The 19,967-nt window shown below is 42.0% G+C and overlaps 1 protein-coding gene across 2 annotated transcripts in view; it reads left to right on the top strand.

Annotated features, from left to right (window-relative positions):
• GOLPH3 (golgi phosphoprotein 3) overlaps window positions 1-19,967 on the top strand; it is a 45,035-nt gene that overhangs the window by 5,940 nt on the left and 19,128 nt on the right. Inside the window, exon 2 of one of the 2 annotated variants that reach the window (XM_060236114.1) lies at window positions 15,621-15,752. The exons of the other annotated variant lie outside the window; for it this stretch is intronic. Within the exon in view, the coding sequence (XP_060092097.1) occupies window positions 15,621-15,752 (132 nt within the window). The remainder of the gene's footprint in view (window positions 1-15,620; window positions 15,753-19,967) is intronic. 2 annotated transcript variants of the gene reach the window in all.

A 19,967-nucleotide genomic window follows, 5' to 3' on the forward strand; every position in this document is an offset into this window, starting at 1 on the left:
CTTTTGATTTTGTAACAGACCTTTTACCACTAGATTTGAAGATATAGCCATGCTGCTGAAAGCAGATAGTAAGATGTTTTGTGTACACCACATGTTTTGTGTATACCAGTTTGGTGTAGTGGTTAAGTGTGTGGACTCTTATCTGGGAGAATTGGGTTTGATTCCCCACTCCTCCACTTACAGCTGCTGGAATGGCCTTGGGTCAGCCATAGCTCTCTCAGGAGTTGTCCCTGAAAGGGCAGCTGCTGTGAGAGCCCTCTCAGCCCCACCCACCTCACAGGGTGTCTGTTGTTGGGGGGAGAAGATATAGGAGATTGTGAGCCACTCTGAGATTTGGAGTGGAGGGTGGGATATAAATCCAATATCATCATCTTGTTGGAGCACCATTTATGAACTATACGTCAGTTGCAGCAATTTTATTTAAATGAAGAGCAAGGTTTATAGATAAAGAAAATATAGGCCCAAATCTCAGGTAAGTAGTCCAGTGTTGCATGAATAGGAGTAACTCCCTTACTTGTGCCAAACACAACATTTATCAAGACAACACCCTGTGGTGCTTCCACTGTGAGTTGAATCTTCAGTTTAATGTTACTCAGCTTTCACCAGTTTGGTTAGTGTCATAAGAACATAAGAAGCGTTCTGCTAGTTCAGCCAACCAACCAGTTGCCATGAAGGATCAATGGAAAGGGCATAGAGGCCAAACCCTCAACGTGATGTTGCCTTCTAGCACTGATATTTGGGGATGTAATGTCTCTGAATTCAGAGGTTTCTTTTAATCATCAAGGCTAGTGATCACTGATGGACCTGTCCTCTACGAATCTCTTAAATCCCATTTTTAAAGCCAACTGTGCTTGTGACCATCACTGCATGCACTGGCAGTGAATTCCACAAAATCTTTGTTGAATGAAGAGCTATTTTGTTTAGTCTGTTCCAGTCTGTTGCTTCTCAACTGTTTTGGATGCCCATGAGTGCTACTGTTATGGAAAGATAAAATGTTCTTTCTTTTTCTACTCTATGCATAATGTTATAAACCTCTATCATGTCCCCCCCCCCCCCAATAGTTGACTTATTTAAACTACCCTTTATTTATCCTACCCTTGTAGGAAAGGTGCTCTAATCTCATATTCCTTGCTCTTTGCTGTACATTTTCAGCACTGCAGTTTCTTTTTTGAAAGACAGCAGCCAGAACTATGCTCAGTATCTGGTGTGAGGCTGTACTATATAAATTTTACTGTTTTACCTGGAACAGACATTAAGTTAACTGCCCAATAAGTTTTTAGATCTTTTTGGGGCCCCTTATAAAATTGGTGATGTCTTTGTGCCTTTCTGGTGCTGTGGTTGGGAGACTGATTTTAGCAACCAAGTACAAACAGTGGTTAGAGAAGATCAACAGTTTAGATAGAAGTATCTTTTACTACTCAAAATGGCTCAGCTGGGTGAGACTGTGTACCCAGAGTGGTGGTTATGCAGAGCTCTTTTACCAAGGAATAAGCCTTCAGACATGCTCTAAGACATGTTTAGTCAGACCAGTAAGCCTTTAGAGGTGGAGCATCTTGTTGCACCACCCTTGCAAAGGATAGAGCAATGGTCTTTAACAGGGCTGTGCAGTCCCTCAAGGGGCAATCTGCAAATATGTGGTGGGCAATTCAGCACTTGGGGAAGTGACATGAGGGGGCATTTTGAAGTTTAGACAGTCTTTGTTCCAAGTTGCAGTGTTTTTTGTCATCCATGAGAGGAGAATTATTTTATATATCTCACCTCATCCTGAGGACAAAAATCCCAGGTTTTCTGTCTTAATTTTTTTCTTGTGATTTCAGGGGACATTTTGTGTATTTGATGGGTGGTAGTAGGTGAAAGGTTAATAATCACAAACTTTGAAGAAGCCATGATCTGGTAGTGATTTGCCCAGTGCAAGAGGAGTACTCGGTGGCTCCTTTGTCTGCAGATCACCTTCTTCTTATCTTCACCTGAAAGCCAAACACTGCATGTGGCTTGCTTCAAGCTTTGGGTCTGATGCTTACTGAGACAGTGATGGTTGTGTCATTTTATTACCATTCTGTTGAGATTTTTCAGCATACTATTGAAGAAGGAGACTGAATTTATACCGCACCCTTTGCTTGCCGAAGGAGTCTCAGAGTAGCTTACAATCTCCTTTCCCTTCCCCTCCCCACAACAAACACCCTGTGAGGTGGTGGGACTGAGAGAGCTCTTCTAGAACTGCTCTTGAGCAGAACAGCTGTGAGAGAACTTGTGGCTGACCCAAGGTCACATCAGCAGGTGCATGTGGAGGTTCTCCCAGATAAGAGTCCACACACTTAACCACTACACCAAACTGGCTCACTGTTGAATTTAACTTTCTATCAATATACAGTATGTCACAGAAGTGAGTACACCCTCTCACATTTTGCAAATATTTAAGTATATCTTTTCATGTGACAACACTAAAGAAATGACACTTGGCTACAATGTAAAGTAGTGAGTCTACAGCTTGTATAACAGTGTAAATGTGCTGTCCCCTCAAAATTATGCAACACACAGCCATTAATGTCTAAACTTCTGGCAACAAAAGTGAGTACACCCCTAAGTGATAATGTCCAAATGGGGCCCAAAGTGTCAATATTTTGTGTGGCCACCATTATTTTCCAGCACTGCCCTAACCCTCTTGGGCATAGAGTTCACCAGAGCTTCACAGGTTGCCACTGGAGACCTCTTCCACTCCTCCATGATGATGTCACGTAGCTGGTGGATATTAGAGACCTTGCGCACCTCCACCTTCTGTTTCAGGATGCCCCACAGATGCTCAATGGGGTTTAGGTCCTGAATCCCCACATTGGCGAGAGAGGAGCTGGTGGTCAACTGTGTCAAACACAGCCTACAGATCTAACAACAGCTCTGCTGAGCCGCCCCAATCCAGATGTCTCAAGAGATCATCCATGAGGGCGATCAGTACCATCTCCATCCCAGAAGCTGGACTGAAATGAATCTAAGATATCCATTGGATAAGATATCCATTGGAAATGCAAAGATTTCAGGTGGGGAAATCCCCTTACTGGTCCTTAATGGGACACTATTAGCACCAGCATCTAGGGTCAAGAGCTTGGGAGTACAAAGACAAGTGTGTCTTGTCTACAGTCAAGCATGGTGGTGGGAGTGTCATGGTCTGGGGCTGCATGGGGGCTGCCAGCACTGTGGAGCTATAATTCATTGAGGGAACCATGAATGCCAACATGTACTGTGACATACTGAAGCAGGCCTAGTCTCCGAAGGGAGGGGATCATGCTCTGCATTATAGTAGTCTATTCTTGAGGTGACTGCTGCATGGATCACTGTTGCCAAGTCGCTGCACTCCAGGTACGGGACCAATTGCCTTATCCACCAAAGATGGTGAAATGCAGATTTGGCAGTGGCTTCTACCTGGGCCTCCATTGTCAGTGAAGGCTCCAGGAGCACCCCCAAGCTGGCACTAATAGTGTCCCATTAAAGACTGACAAGGGGATTTCCCCACCTAGACTGCTGCGACAACAACCCAGCCCGTATCTCCAGACAATCTGGGCAAGGGAGCTCATGTAGATGTTAAACATCAAGGAGAGAACCGCCCCCTGAGGGACACCACATACAAGAGGGTATCTCTGGGATAACTGCTCCCCTATAGCCACCCTTTGTCCCCAGCCTTGGAGAAAAGAGCTAAGTCATTGAAGGGCAGACCCCTGAATCTCCACATCGGCGAGGTGGCGAGACAGGAGCTGGTGGTCAGCTGTGTCACACACAGCCGACAGATATAACAGCAGCAGCACTGCTGAGCCACCCCGATCCAGATGTCTCAAGAGATCATCCATGAGGGCGGCCAGTACCATCTCTGTCCCAAAAGCCGGACTGAAATGGATCTAAGATATCCATCTTGCAAATGCAAAGATTTCAGAGCTGTGGTCCCAGACAGCTCCATACTGTTCACCAAAGTATGGTTTCCTGCCTGTGTAATGTGCCATTATATTTAAGTCTGCACTGACCCCAAGTGTATTGGGAGCCATTCATTTCCTTAGAATGAGATGCAAGTGTTTCTTCATTCCCCAGTGAGAACAATCTATACATGTTGTGCTCCTGAATGTGTGACTAAAACAGCAGTTTTGTGTGCAGGGCAGTATAGGTTTGGGTTCACTGTTTATGTGAAGGAATTAATGCTCATCTTACTACATACAACATTTTGTTCTTTGTCAAGTTGTGAAGAGCCAAGTGAAATCCATTGCTTAAAATAGCAGTGTTATAATAGTATGGACCAAGGTGGCCAAATGTGGCTCTTTCACACATATTGTGTGGCTCTTGAAGCCTCCACCATCCTATCAGCTGGCTTGAAGAATGCATTTAAAGTTGCTTTCTTTTAGCCTCTCCTTCCCTCCCCATCAACCATCCTTCTTTCCTCCCTCCCTCCGATGTTTATTCTGTGTGGCTCTTATGTTAAGCAAGTTTGGCCACCCCTGGTATGGACAGAACATTGTTTTGGAAAAAGGGCAGAATGATTTTCATAGGGAAGACAAAATAATATCCCAAGGTTAGTAGAGGGAGTGTTGTTTGGTTTTATTTAGCTAATGTATCCAGTATACTCAAAACTTGCAGGAGTTTGATAGTAGATAAATCATGAGAGTTATGGTTGAATAATTTCCCATAATAACAGTGTTGACAGTTCTTCAAAGGAATAAATCCTTGTCTAGTTGTCTTGCACAGATTCTGATACAGTATGTCTGTTTAAAGCCTTCTGAAGCTCATATAGTAGCAACTTGGTGGAAAGTTGTATGCTAAAGCAAAATATTATGTAACAGAGGTGGTTCCATAAGCAAAAGATAATTTACTACTTAATTTCTGGCTCCCTTTGATGATATACAGACCTTTTGGATAAACTTGAAATGTACAACCTAAAAACAACAGAGTTTATAAGATAGATTTCTGATTTTATAAGTATTTATATCCTCCCCTTCATATACATGTTTAGTAATCATTACATCAACTGTGTTGAATAGGCTAGTAGTATTATATTCCTATTTCAGGGCTTGACAAATCCCAGGTGCTAAGTCACCATGGTCCCTAGAATTTTAATTGTTGCCTCTAGTAGTTTCAGCAGTGGTTTTATTGTGCTGTCTCTCAGTAATCCTCAGGAGAAGTAGAAACTTGTCGTTTCACATCAGAATATATTTTGCTGTATGACACAGAAATACATGTGTATTAACTTCTTATCATTGCTTGTTTATACATTAACTTTACACCTTCCAATGGTAGTAGACGAGTTAAGTTCTTAACCAGCTGTTTCTAGACTGTCCCCAATATTCAATTAAACAGAGCTTTTAAAAACAATAATGAAGTTATAAGAACTGGGGTGAAGTTAGGTCTAGGTTTAATGTTATCTTTTTGTTGCAGCGCTGATAATCATTGAAGCTTTAATAATGAACTGAGAAGAGTTTTGGGTTAGGCTTATGTAGCAGTAATTATAAAATAATTTCATTAAAATAAAACACTCTGAAAGCTGGAAAATGAATTTGGCTGCTAAATTTTGAGGTGGTTCCTGGAGCCAAAGAAGATTTATCAAGGCCTGTGAATGCTCATTTATCGATCATATCTAAGTGGCAAGGTGAAGTGATGGACAGCTGAAGAAGAAAGATAATAGTTTGTGCTATTTAGCAAATTTATGGCTACTTGAGGACTTCCTCACAGCTCATTCTTGTAACCACTGCGTATATATAATAACCAAATCTGCCCTTCCCAGTGCAGATTAAGAAATCCACAAGGAAGGGGCATGTGGAGCTAAGGTAGACTTTTCTACAAACTAGGAGAAGCTTCAGGTTTTTCTTTGGCACAGAACTGAAGTGAAGGAAGAGCGAGACAGGGATTTGGATTACAAAAAAAAGAGGTTACAAGTCTTTCAAGGTTCACATGAAGAGCATGGGAGACTTGCCTCAGGAATTCCGGTTATTATACATGAGATCAAGTTGGGCTTTGCAGTGCTGAGAAAGCATCATCTGGGCCAAAAGTATTTGTGGTTCAGGGAAAATAGCAATGTATATGTAATGAACCAAATGTTAACCTGGCAGTAGGCCCTGTCTGTTCATAACACCATCAGCCAAAATCAGTCTCTATAATTAGAGAGTATGTAAAGCAAATTAAATGCTGTACAAAACTTTTTAAAAATGACTTACAGTCAAAAGACTATATTGGTCCAAAAATTACTTAAAAGACTATATTGGGGAACCTCCTCCTTGCTTGAACATCAACTCCCTCCCCCACCTTCACTTGCAACCAACCACTTTGAAAACCACCTCAAGTTGCAGATCTTTTTTGTTTTACATCTTAATGAATTCATTCTGGTGGTGGGTTTGCGAGCATTGGAATGTAGCCTATAAAATGCCGTACCTACAGAAACCCAACATGTTGAAATGGCTTTAATGCTGGGTATCCTTTGTGACATGGTGCATTATTCCCTCCTCCAAGGTAACAAGGAACTATGGGGAATTAATAGGATAGTGCTTTTGCATTCATCTGAAAAAATCACATTTCTAATTTCCTTTTTAAAAATTAATTTTGCTTTTCAGTTATTGAAGCATTTCACTGTACCTCATATAGGGTTGCCTGGTCTGACTCAGGAAATATCTGGGGCCTTTGGGGGTGGAGCCAGGAGCAAGGTTGTGACAAGCACAATTGAACCCAGAAGGGAGTTCTGATAATCTCATTTAAAGGGAACCACTCTCCTTTTAACTGCCTTCCCTTCATTGGAAATAATGAAGGATGGGGGCACAAAGAATTGGACTCCCTGGTCCAATCTTTTTGAAAGCTGCCCCCAGCTAGGGACTGGCAACCCTAAGCTGTTACCACAAGTTAGTAGTTTGGAGGAGTCATATTTTTTCAGTCCTCACTCTGCCTTGGAAGCTTGCTAGGTGACCTTGGCTCAGTGACATGCTGTAAATCTGACCTACCTCGTAGGATTGTTGTAAGGGTAAAATAGAGGACAGGAAAATGATGCTAGATACTTTTGCTAGCCTTCAAGTTTGCAGCCCCTGTCATTCTACCTAGTGTGTATGGTTCTTTGCCCAGCTAAAGAGACTTGGTGAGTAGGCATCTAACATTGAAGAAGAGGGATCAGAGGAGAGAAAGATAAGATATAGGTTACATATCACATTTACATTTATTATTTTCTGTCATCATATATTGCCTGAAATGTTTATAATAAAATATTTTAGAGTTTTAAAACAAATGTAGAATTGTAACCAAACAAACCAGACTTTCCATTGATTGTAGTTAAATTTTGGAAATCTAGGAGAATAAAAAAAGATTTTGAGTGTCTTCCCCCCCTACTCCAGATGACTGCACACAGTTAGGGAGAGGCATTTGTGTCACAGCTCTGGAGTCACAACCAAAGAGACTCTGTTCCTGGTGGAAGCCAGTCTTACTTTTTGAAAAGATTACATCTAGAGCAGAGCCTGGTCAGCTTATCATAAACTCTGGGTGGGTGGGAGCCATAGAGGAGAAGGTACTCCATCATATATCTGGGTTCAGATTGTATAGAGTATTAAAGATCAAGACCAGCATTTTGAATTGGGCCTGGAAGTAAACAGGTAACTAGTATGAGCATTGTAGAATAGATGTTACATTTACACTATGTGTTCTTGCTTCCAGTGTCAGAGAATAAAAGTGTTAAACTTCTTTAACACTAGCTTTTAAAATATAGTTGAGTTTTGGGTGTAAGCACTTGAGAGAACTTGTGACTGTAAGACTGGTTGTTGGGAGAGCAAAGTTCTCACACTCAGATAGATATCCTGATGGTTGGAAAGGGTATGTTGAGTCTTGAAAGGAGTGTTTGGTGGGTTGTGGTGAGAATAAATAGTTCTGGCATAAAGGGTTTTGAAAAGATGTGACTGAGAGTCCAAGGATGGAGAGGAAGACCTGGCTGTAATTTTTTTGTTTTGTACAAAGAAATTCTTCTGTGCCTGTTGAGTAGGCTTTGATATTAGTTTTTGAAGTTTGCTTCTTAGAGAGCTTAGGATAAACACATAACACCAGGTGATGGTTTGGCATTACATCAGTGCATTCTGGGCTTTAGGTAGCCCTGTTGATCCACAGAAAATTCCAAAAACAAAAGTAGTTTAATACCTTATTAGGTGTGACCATGATATCAGAAATGGTTGTGCAAGTTTCGCAGGCTTGATGCTGAGTACAAAACAGGAGTAGAGAGGGGAGAGAGAATTGGGGCACCAAGAAATGTCACTGAATCTGCAGCTGCTAGCGTTGTAAGAGACAATACAGATTGCGTTGCAGATTTGATTGGATTGCTTGGTGTTAGGTGCAAAATGCAACAAATCACTTAGAGAACTTAGGTTCGATCTTTTTCTCTCTTTGAGATACGTTAAACTTCAAATGTAGTTTTCCTGTGGCCACTGAGAACATTGAACCTGGTTTTTAGAGGAGGCCATGAGAGGCTGTTTGTCTGACAAAGTCTTCCTCTCCAGTTTTAATTTAGGCTTATGAGGTCAATTGTTGAGTTTTAGCTGGTAATTGTGTCTGTTTTAGGGGAGGGAAATCTTCCATGCTAAACTTCTTACTAGATCGGCCCTCAGGTGTGTCGTGGTGTCATCCTACTGGATCACAAGTCCATACTGAGATGCCATGTGCAAGAGCTGCAAGCCCTTCCCAAAAGCAGCACCTGCTCATGTGCAACAGCTAGATTTGAACCCAGTAGCAACATAGATACCACCAAGATTTCCAGGGTGGGAGCTTTCAAGAGTCAAAGCTCCCTTCTTCGGTTTACTCATGTCTGGTGAAGGGAGCTTTGACTCTCAGATCTGTTTGTCATGGATCAGCCATGCACAGCCAACCTTGAAGGGGCAGAGGACTCTGGGGAAGAGGAACAGGCAGACAGAGGTCCCAGCTCGCAGTCAGCTACAGACATCCTGCTGTAGGAAGCTATTGCTATCCTGTCAAGTGTCAATTCACAGTCCGATAGGAGCATCCCAGGGCTCAGAACCAGATACCATCCCACCAGCCACTTCGTCTCCAGAACCTCCAAATAAATAGAGTTCCTGGTGACCAACCGTCTGAAAAGCAGAACCGCCAACGTAGTAATGGTACAGCACCGTGGAATAGCTTTTAAATTTAATTGTATTAATGTCTTATAGATTTTATTTTATTGTTTTAAATCGTGTAAACGACTGTTGTAAGCCGCCCTGAGTCCGCTTGCAGAGAGGGCGGGATAAAAGTCTAATGTAAATAAATAAACCATAGGAACATAGGTGGGGGAGACTCCGTCATGAAATGCTGGCAAGAAGGTGAAGTGTGTGATTAGCAGCCCAGAGACATCTGGGTCTAGATAGTAAGGAGGAAAACGCACATACCTGCCTGATGCAGACCAGGTGCAAGACAAGCACCTCTGCTATAAAGGGTAGAGAGAGGGACAGACAGGCTGTCAAAGCAACATGTTGAATTACTCCTGACCTCACTACCACTGACCCTGGGCGTTTTCGCACTGCCCTTAATCGGCAGCGACGTCCCTCTTCACCGCGCAGGATCTGCGCGGATTTCGCACCAATTGCTGCGGAGCACCCGGAAGAGCCGCAAAGTCCCGCGGCTTTTGCGGCACAAATGGAAATCGGCAAAAACCAGTTTCCATTTGCGCCGCAAAAGCCGCGGGATTTAGCGGCTCTTCCGGGTGCTCCGCAGCAATTGGTGCGAAATCCGCGCAGATCCTGTGCGGTGAAGAGGGACATCGCTGCCGATTGAGGTCAGTGCGAAAACGCCCCCTGTGTTTTTCTCGTGACTTTGACCCTTTGGATTGTACCTGGTTGTGAATTTTGGATCTGCCCCAAACCTGCTCTTACTGCTGGCTCTGTGTATGACCTAGGAAATGGACTCCGGCCACACTGCCCTGGATTGAGCCTTCGCCTTGCTTAGTTCGCACCATAGCTGTGCAACCCCACCCCGTTCCCAGCGGGATCCAGGGCACTGTTCTACTGTGACCAATATGGCTACCCTCTGAATCTGCTCATGTATAGAGAGTGACATCACTGCACCTCTGCCTCTCTTTGCACACATATTGAAATGAGTAATGAGATGCAGTCACTTTGTGGAGAGGATTACTTTTTACCAGTGGGGGTGGGACTCCATGCCACAGACATGTGTGAAGCACATTGGGACCAGGTTGTGACTGGTCTGGGGGTGGGAGGAAAGGCAAGAGAATCTCTCAACCTGGCTGTGCTGACCTCTTGCTCACAATGGTGAGGCTGGCGTTTTCTCTCTCCCAGCTCTCTTGGTCTGCTGCCCGTGACCCTGATGGTAACACTTTTGAGGTCATAACTCTGGAAGCTTCTCCAGATTTGTGTGCAGCTCATTGGGTCCTTTCCTACCACCTGGAGGCTAAAGGTAGATCCCAGGTCTGGAAAGGTTGATGACCACTTACTTAGTAAGTTCTTACCCAGGAGAGATTTAATCCAAGAATTTCCCAGCTTGCAACTCATGGTTCGCCGTTAAACTACCTGTTGCAGAATTGAGAGAGAATTAATTCACTTTAATTAGCTCTTAATTCTGCAGCAGACTTATTTTATCTGTTCCTAGGCATCTGTGCTCCTCTGTGAACTCATGCCAGCTAACGGTGTTTTGAGAAAATGAAATTGTGTAATACATTAACAGGCTGTGGTGCAGAGTGGTAAAGCTGCAGTACTGCAGTCCGAGCCCTCTGCTCATGACCTGAGTTCGATCCTGGCGGAAGCTGGGTTCAGGTAGATGACTTAAGGTTGACTCAGCCTTCCATATTTCCGAGGTAGGTAAAATGAGTATCCAGCTTGCTGGGGGGAAAGTGTAGATGACTGGGGAAGGCAATGGCAAAACACCCCGTAAAAAGTCTGCTCTGAAAACATGATGCGACGTCACCCCAGAGTCTGAAACGACTGGTGCTTGCACATTAAAATGTTTGCTTTCAGCAGCTGAGTAAAAAAAATTGTTTTTGTGTTTGTCTGCTGCAGTAAGGCATTCTGAGTTTTGCTTACATCAAATTCACCTTTATGTTGTGGAATTTCCCAGAGCTCCTTAGTGTCTGCCGTAGTTTTTTTGTCTTGTTTTTTCCTTCTCTTTGGATGTGTCTGAGCCCCTTGAGACACTGCAGGCCTGCTCTCCAAATCTTCCATGGATATGCTTCTACGTAAAGTGAATAGACTTAATAGGCATTGAGGGATTAGCTTGTATGTTAATAGAAAGAAAGTGACCTGCATGCATGACAGCTGCTTCCTTGTGGATTATAATTGGGTCAAAGCCACTGAGGTGTCCAGTAATGTTGAAGAGAGTGTGTACTCTTATTACATACTTGTTTACATGTGGAGCTGATGCAACAGATCTTGGCAGATGAGCCTGCTTTCCCTGTATGAACCAGCTAGTCCCTTAAGAACTGTAAGCAAAACTGTGCTTTAATTTCCCTCTGGCCCAATACTTGTAGCTCTTTGTCTTTTTACCCAACTTTGTTGCCCACTTCTAAGGTTCCCATCCCTCAACTTTCGCATTTCAGAGAGCGGCATGAGACACCTTTGTTAATTTTCTTTTTGTGGACTTTTAGAGAATCTATTGAAAATAATTATCTGTTTAACTCTCAGCTTTAAACTAGGATGATTTGGGAGCCTAATGGACAAGGAGCCAGTTCCCAGTTCTTAATTTTATTGCTAGTTTATGGCTTTCACTTAAGATTTTTTTTAAAAAATTATATGATATTGAAAATACATTCCCCTGTGAAATGCCATCACATTTTAAAAAATTAATTTATCCCTTTGTCCAATTAATATATTTAATTTATAGAAATTTGCTTATTATGAGAACCTCAGCATTGATGACTTTTGCAGATATAGAAGACTAAAAATTCACTGCGCTATTAAAAGACGAGCCCTGTGGCGCAGAGTGGTAAAGCTGCAGTACTGCAGTTGGAGCCCTCTGCTCACGACCTGAGTTCGATCCCAGCAGAAGCTGGTTCAGGTAGCTGGCTCCAGGTTGACTCAGCCTTCCATCCTTCCGAGGTCAGTAAAATGAGTACCCAGTTTGCTGGGGGGGGAAGTATAGATGACTGAGGAAGGCAATGGCAAACCACCCTGTAAAAAGTCTGCCGTGAAAACATTGTGAAAGCAACGTCACTCCAGAGTCGAAAACAACTGGTGCTTGCACAGGGGACTGCCTTTACCTTTATTAAAAGACAGTAATGTATTGTTAGAAGAAAAGGCTATCTTTATAGATTTCCCCCATTCCCTTGCAGTAATCACTAGCTCCCAAGTAGCCTTGAACAATAAACAAGGGAACTTACTTGCAACATAACCAGTTTGTTTCTCAATGATAAATCTTTATTGATTTGTTTGTATCTTACCCTTCTGCCAACAGATGTTCTAGCTGATTAATCTGCTGATTAAAGCTTGCGTCTCGTATGATTTTTTATTATTATCACTATTACTATCTTGTATGGCTAATTTGATTCTAAGTTCTATTGTGCTTTTTCTGAAGGGGAAGTACACATTTGATACAAACACAAACTGGTTTGCCCATAGCATAAAACGATGACAGCAGGTTATCCAGATGAAGTTGACTATGCTTATGTCCCATTATTACCTGTGGGATTTACATGTTCTCAGTGAACACAATTTGGAGCAATTGTTTTATTTTATTCGATTTATATCAATTGTAGTGTTACAGCACTATTAACACCACAATCACAGGTAGCAACTTTCTGAATTTAGTGCATATTTCAAGGACACCTGTTATAGTTTGGGATGTGATTGTGCACCTTTTATAGCAGAGCCATTTTAATTCTTTAATTGTGCAGGACTGTCTTATAAGTGAATATATTCTCCAAAATAGTATTGTAAGTAATGAGCCACTTTATCATTACTCGTACATGCCAGTTTGAAAGTAGTGAGTCTGAGAGTAGTGAGAGGCAGTCTGGTGTAGTGGTTAAGTGCACGGACTCTTATCTGGGAGAATCGGGTTTGATTCCCCACTCCTCCACTTGCAGCTGCTGGAATGGCCTTGGGTCAGCCATAGCTTTCGCAGAGCTGGTCTTGAAAGATCAGCTTCTGTGAGAGTTCTCTCAGCCCCACCTACCTCACAGGGTGTCTGTTGTCGGGGAGGAAGATAAAGGAGATTGTAAGCTGCTCTGAGATTCAGAGTGAAGGGCGGGGTATAAATCCAATATCTTCCTCCTCCCTCTTCTTCGTGTCAGTAATTTATAGATCATGATGTTCTGGATAATGGAAATCGTATGACATGGTAATGTAGCAAGTCACTGCAAGCAGAACTTGATTGTAAAACGAATGTGTTGGTGGGATGGCCCATTCTCCAGCCTTCTTGTGTCTGAGCAGAGATCAGTGGTTTGTTATGTCAGAGAGTAAGCTAGCTGTTCTGTGGCTGATGTTGATTAAGACTGCAGCAGACCCTAGAAAGTAAGATCTTTTTCTCTTTCAACAAAACTGGCAATAGTTTGCTTAGTATTTGCTAATGTATTCTGCATCATAGATGAGAAGCTGTGAATCTTAACTTCTTGTATCAAAAGATGTAGAAAGGCTGAAATTGCATTTTTTCTCATGTAGAAGTAGTAGCTTGGGACACAGGGAGAGGGAATGTATTTTCTTAAATAAAAATTGCAATCAAGTTTCATTGAATTGAACTGGCTTTCAGCCTCTTTCTTAGATCAACATGACAAAGATGTTGTGGTGCAAAACGTCCCTGTTTTACTTGATAGCATTAGGAAAATACCTTCCTGTGCCGGCTATCATACAAATAATACATATGTTAGAAATTTAATCTGCAAGTTGTCTTTGATTTGCTATGGTTGAAACTTTTTTTGGTCAAAGTACAGATTGGGTTGGGAATGTAGCATATATGTCGTTTGAGTGACAACTTGGGGCATCTTCTTGTGAACTGTTCTGGAGTTACTGAGTGGGAGAAATGAGGGTGTGCTATTCTAATAGTAAGGATCTAGTAAGAGTAGTCCACACACTTTGACTGGCCTTGGCTGCTAGCTGTTATTTGTGATTTCTTCAACTCTCCCTGAGTTCTGGGAGGGATGGGTGCCATGGCAGAGAGGAGGGTTAACCCGTCTTGCCCAGCATAAATGGGAAGAATGCACACAGAAGGAAGGTTGTCTTATGTCATGCAGGCAAGTACCACAAATATACTTTTGGCCACCAATGATTGCATTTTTATCACTGAGTAATCTTAAAGTGAAAACAGCATGCTTTCGGGAGAGGAGGTTTGCAGAAATCAGAGATAAAGTGATGCATAGTGGCAGAAGGTGTGTATAAAAACGTGATTCTGTAGGGACATAGTAAAATTTCTTAGGATATTTGTGTATAACTAGTGAAGTTTATAGTCCAGGTGGATCTGGAGAAACCAGTAAAGTTACAACAGGTATGTTTTGAAAATTTTTAGAACCCCTGGGCTGTAAGACATTTGCTGATTTTCCAAAAGGGAACCCTTCGCAAGTAATTAACTTGAATTCTGGATTATTTTGTGAAGTGTCAGAAATGGATAAATACTTTGTGTACCTACACAAAACTTTTGGAAATGAATGTAATGTTGGGTTGTGCCTAGGACCTCTCCTGGGAAGTTCGCACAATTTATAAATAAATGTAGTGTTCTGAAAGAGGCCTTCCTTGGGGGTGAAAGCATACCTTGGATAACTGTGTCCAGATTCCTTATGTGTTATGTAGTAAGCCTACGTCTTTTCAGTTGCTTTTCTGTAAATGATTTTACAAGCTGTAGGGGTTGAGAATATGAACTATGAACCAGGAAATGCTTTGCTGGAAATATATCAAAAGCTTTAACGCGTACATTATGTTGAGGGCTTCTTTTGTTTTAATTGTGTATTTAAAGGAATGCTCATAGCACTTGAAAATGAACTATCTTGACAGCTGGGGACATGTTCTTTCCTTTGAATATGTTTTGTGGAGGATAGAAACAGGTTTGCTGAAAATTCATTGGCCAGCATTGATGGGATACTCTTAGATGGGGGCTGGGAGAGTTGATTTCTTGTTTCCTTCAACCAAGATAAATAATTTCAGCATGTCATTTGTGGCTTTAACTGTGTTGCCCTCACAGACTGATGAAATAACAGTTATGCCTGTTTCAAAGTGATGTGTTTTTTTGGTCCAGGATTCTGTTGGCTGTTAAAATTACTTGAATAGTCAGAAGAATCATGGGCCTAGTTTGGAACAGCTGTGGTTTTTGATTTCTTATCATTTAACAGCCCAGCTTTGACCAAATTGTATCTCACTTCCTATACTCTGGGAAACAGATCTTGTCAAAATTTGTGGTGTCCGAATGATAAAGGGAGCCAGTATTTCAGGTCTGGATTACATTACAGGATTCTCTGTATAAAAGTATGTGTTTCATGAAGCTTCATGAAGGCTCATTAGCAAGATGTTCTCACTGTGCTGTAGAACACAGACAAGGGGAAAAAACCCCTCATCTCCTGTATTTAGACTATAGCTGAATTGTATAGCTCCTTTGGGTAAATGTAGGGAGGGCGGAAATTACTTTCATATGAAGTTGTGATTGTAGCAATATAATTTATCTTTTACACAGATATTTACTTAAAATTTGCTGAGACTCTTTTTGTTCACCAGGGTTACACATCATTTTGGAATGATTGCATTTCCTCTGGGCTGCGTGGCTGCATGTTAATTGAGTTGGCACTGAGAGGGCGACTTCAGCTGGAAGCGTTTGGAATGAGACGCAAAAGCCTATTAACTAGAAAGGTAAGAAAAGGATGAGGGCAAAGTCGTCTGTAGTTGTTAGCAGCATCCCATACAGTTTTACAAATGCTAATTTAGGATGGTGGTATTGTATCACTCCCATTGCAGACTTAACACTGCATTACAGTTATTTGTACAAAGTTTAGGGTTGGTCATCAGACCAATCAAAAAGAGGGGGTCAGTGGACTAGTCAAAGGTTGATCTAATTCTGTCAAATAATTGTTAAGCACTGATAAAGCCAGGGCTTTTTTTTGTAGCAGGAACTCCTTTGCATATTAGGCTGCACCCTTCTGATGTAGCCAGTGCTCCTGGAGCTTACAGTAGGCCCTGTAAGCTCTTGAAGGATTGGCTACATCAGGGGTGTGTGGCCTAATATGCAAAGGAGTTCCTGTTGCAAAAAAAACCCACCCTGGATAAAGCATTAACTTTATAACAAAACTATAATAATTTAACATTTGGGGAACATGCAAGATTCACTGGTGCAAGATTCAGTGGGGAGCTGCAGTATGTACCCTGCTTGCTCACCAGGCCAGCCACTTGCCAGCCAGCCCACCTGCAGTGCTGCTGCCCCTGCCAGTTGCTGGTGACTCCCACTCCCAGTGTGCCTGCAGCACTGTTTCCTTACTTTCCTGGCTCACCCAATGGCCAACAACGGTGGTGGGGAGCCAGGTGCTGGTTTCTGCTCCCCACACCTGGAGGTAGCAGATTGGGCTCTTGTTCCTTCAGCACTGTTGCCTCAGGGATCCATATGAAATTTGTGAGGGGAAAGGGGGAGGAATCCAGCTGCTCTACCTTCCCCTCCTGCCATTTCTCCATATTTTTTTTTTGCAGCAATGCATTGATTTTTATTAAAATTTCTTTAGTCAGGTACATTATATGCAGAAAGCAGTTTGGATTCCTTAGCAAATACAAAGTATTGTCATGGGTTCATGTGCAGGAAAATCCAATACAGTGAGTGAAATAATTTGTAAGCTAAAATATATATATGATCAAATATGTAAATCATAGCTAGGAATGGTAAGGACGTGTGCACAGTTAAACTCCATGGGTATGACTGGTATAATTAGAGATATATTAGCTTTAGGTACATCTGTTTATGAGGGAGAATATCATTAGCAGTTATGTATTCAAAGAAGGAAACCATTTCTGGTAGAAACAAAGTTTCTTTTGGGCATAAATCTGCTTGTTGCACAAGATGGTTGTTTTTTGTTTTGTTTTTTTCAAATCTGGGGTCTGTAGTGGGGGGAAAACCCTCCAAAAACTTCATTCTCTGTACATAGCCCCAATCTTTGGATTTAAGGATCTGTAGATGGCAGGCACCATGTTAAGAATTTGATATTATGATTATCAGGTTTGATCATATGCCCATTATTTTTTTTTTTATTTTATTATATTTGTATCCCGCCCCTCCCCTGACGGGCTCATCACAGAAACAAAGTAGCTTGCTGCTGTTACGAATCCATGAAATTAATTTAAATTGAAATTAATATACCTGGGCGGTCTTAGGCCTTTGCCACTGTTGTGCTCCCATCTCAAAATGGCTACACCTCTGGCAAGTGACCAGTTGGAGAAATTTTGTAGTGCTGATAAATTTGCCCCAATTTGCTACAGGATTAGGGGGCAAGGGGTCCTTACTCAAAAAGGACACTGTTATAAAATAAAAACTGGTCAGATATTATGAAAGATGTAATGAATCCAAGAATATAATTGTGTTGGTATCACTTTGCCTTTTTTGATGCTGTTATCCATGTTGTGGTATGGAGTATTCACGCAATGTTTGGCAGTATTTGACCAGTCAGTTGATTAGCAGGTTTTTCGGGGGGGGGGGGGGCTTGATAATGCTAGATGAGCAGATGTGCTAGTCTGCAACAGGAAAATAAAACAGAATTCCAGTTGCACTTTAGAGGGAATAAGAGCTTGAAATGGATTCCCCCCGCTCCCTGGTATTCTTTAGTTTGCCAGCAATGTAGGAGCATTCCTTGAAATACCATACCGTAATGGTATGGTGCTATAATCGGTTGCATGATATAGCTTTCTTAACTTTTACTGAAGTATTTTTAAAGAGGGTCTAATACATGTTTTCTAAATAACACAGTCTCCAGTCAGTAATTGAAATAACTTAAGCCACATACTTAATGTTATAGGCAGTGCCATAGGTTTAGGCACATACAGTTTGCTAAATCCAAAGCCTAGTAAAAGGATTAATCTGTCTGTGTTGCTCTTTGCAGTTGATTTCCCCCCCACCCCCGTTAATGTGAAGGTAATTTGTTTTTCTGAAGTGATTCTGTGGTGAAAAAAACATCACATTGCCTTCTGCCACAAACTTAGTTGTGTGGGCACTCTGCCCTGTCAATATTATTTTTGCCCACCTCTTTAAAAAGCACTTTTGAAAAGTTTCCACACACTGCCTCTCCGTTCAGAATTGAATCTTTGTGTAAGCAGGAGTTACAGTTTATGTTAATCTAGTTCAGCTGCATTTAGTTATGATTAGCTTGAAATGGATCTTTTTTCCTCCTGCAAAGCTTCCAAAGTTCTTTGGTTTAACAGACATGCAGGAATGTTTCTTGAAATACCAAAGCCTTTTAATCACTTGCATGACATGACTTCCTTGGTTTCTTTTCTAAAACTTTTACTGAAGTACTTTTAAGAAGATCCAGAATATACATTAAGAGCCCCATGGCACAGAGTGGTAAAGCTGCAGTACTGCAAGTCAAACTCTCTACTCACGGCCTGAGTTCGATCCCAGCGGAAGCAGGATTCAGGTAGCTGGCTCCAGGTTGACTCGGCCTTCCATCCTTCCGAGGTCGGTAAAATGAGGACCCAGCTTGCTGGGGGGAAAGTGTGGATGACTGGGGAAGGTGATGGCAAACCACCCCATAAAAAGTCTGCCATGAAAACGTTGTGAAAGCAACATCACCACAGAGTCGGCAATGACTGGTGCTTGCACAGGGGACAGCCTTTACCTTAGAATATCCATTATTCAGAAAGCACATCTGAACAAGCAAATCACCTTACAGTTTCTTTATAATGTAGGGTATATCATGAGGCTCCAGCTGTAGAGCATCTGTGTGGTAGGGGAACCCACCAGAGGAACATTTGTTGGCATTGGAGTTATATTCATGGAGCTTCATATATGTGGTCATCCCCCAGATTTTCAATGGTTAGAGCTTATTTGCATTAAGCATATGCTTATTGGGCTGCACATTTGTAGTTTCTGTGTAAATATCTCAAACAGTGCATGGATATTAGTAGAGCAGATATGGATCTGTTCTTCCATTACCAGTAGACTCTGCTCCATTGGATTTTCCCCTGAAACTTCCCTTCATTGTGTTATTCCTCTGACAGAGAAAGGGATAGATTCAAGTGGGCAGCCGTGTTGGTCTGAAATAGTTGAATAAAGCAGAAGTCACAGTTGTCTGTTATGTGTGTCACAAACATAAAATGAACAGAAAGCTTTGAGCAGTAATTCCCCCCCCCCCCACACACCGAAACAAGATTATGAAAATATCTTTTGGGATTTTTTAAAAAATTAAATCCAGGCTGCAGGGCGAAGCCAGTAACAAAACTGGCTCAGGTGTCCTTGTGCATCAGGGCATGTAGCCTATGGGAAAGTTGTATTTATATATTTATTTAATAAACATTGTTATGCTACCTTTCCATCCAAATAGGGTCCCTAGGGTGACGGACAGCAAGGCATTAAAACTTTTAAAACACTGCTCTGACCTGAATAGCCCAGGCAAGCCCAGTCTCATCAGATCTTGGAAGCTAAGTAGAGTTGACTTTGAAGTACTTGGATGGGAGACCTGCTTGAAATACCAGAGTCGGGAGGCAGGGACAGTCTTTACTCTGCCACCTCCCTGAATATCCTCCAGGCCCCCAGTAGGGGTCATTCACCAGAGGTTGCCATAACTTCCAGGTATGCACACACATGCACATATTAAAAATACCCACAAAAAAAGACCCTTTTAAAACACTAAAGCATTGAAATATATAACTATCAAAACATAAACACAATACAACCAAGGAGGAGGGAACAATTACAGTCTACTGGTGGAACTCCAAATGAAATAGAAAAGTCTTCACCTGCTGGTGAAAGAGAGTGACTGAGGGAGAAAGACAAATCTCTCTGGGGAGAGAGTTCCAAAGATTTGGCAATACAACTGAAAGTGCCTTTTTTTGAGTTGCCATGCCTCTAGCCTCAGATGGCTGGGTAGACAG

The sequence above is a fragment of the Heteronotia binoei genome, chromosome 4, assembly GCF_032191835.1.
Source record: "Heteronotia binoei isolate CCM8104 ecotype False Entrance Well chromosome 4, APGP_CSIRO_Hbin_v1, whole genome shotgun sequence".
In the NCBI taxonomy this organism is placed as follows: Eukaryota; Metazoa; Chordata; class Lepidosauria; order Squamata; family Gekkonidae; genus Heteronotia; species Heteronotia binoei.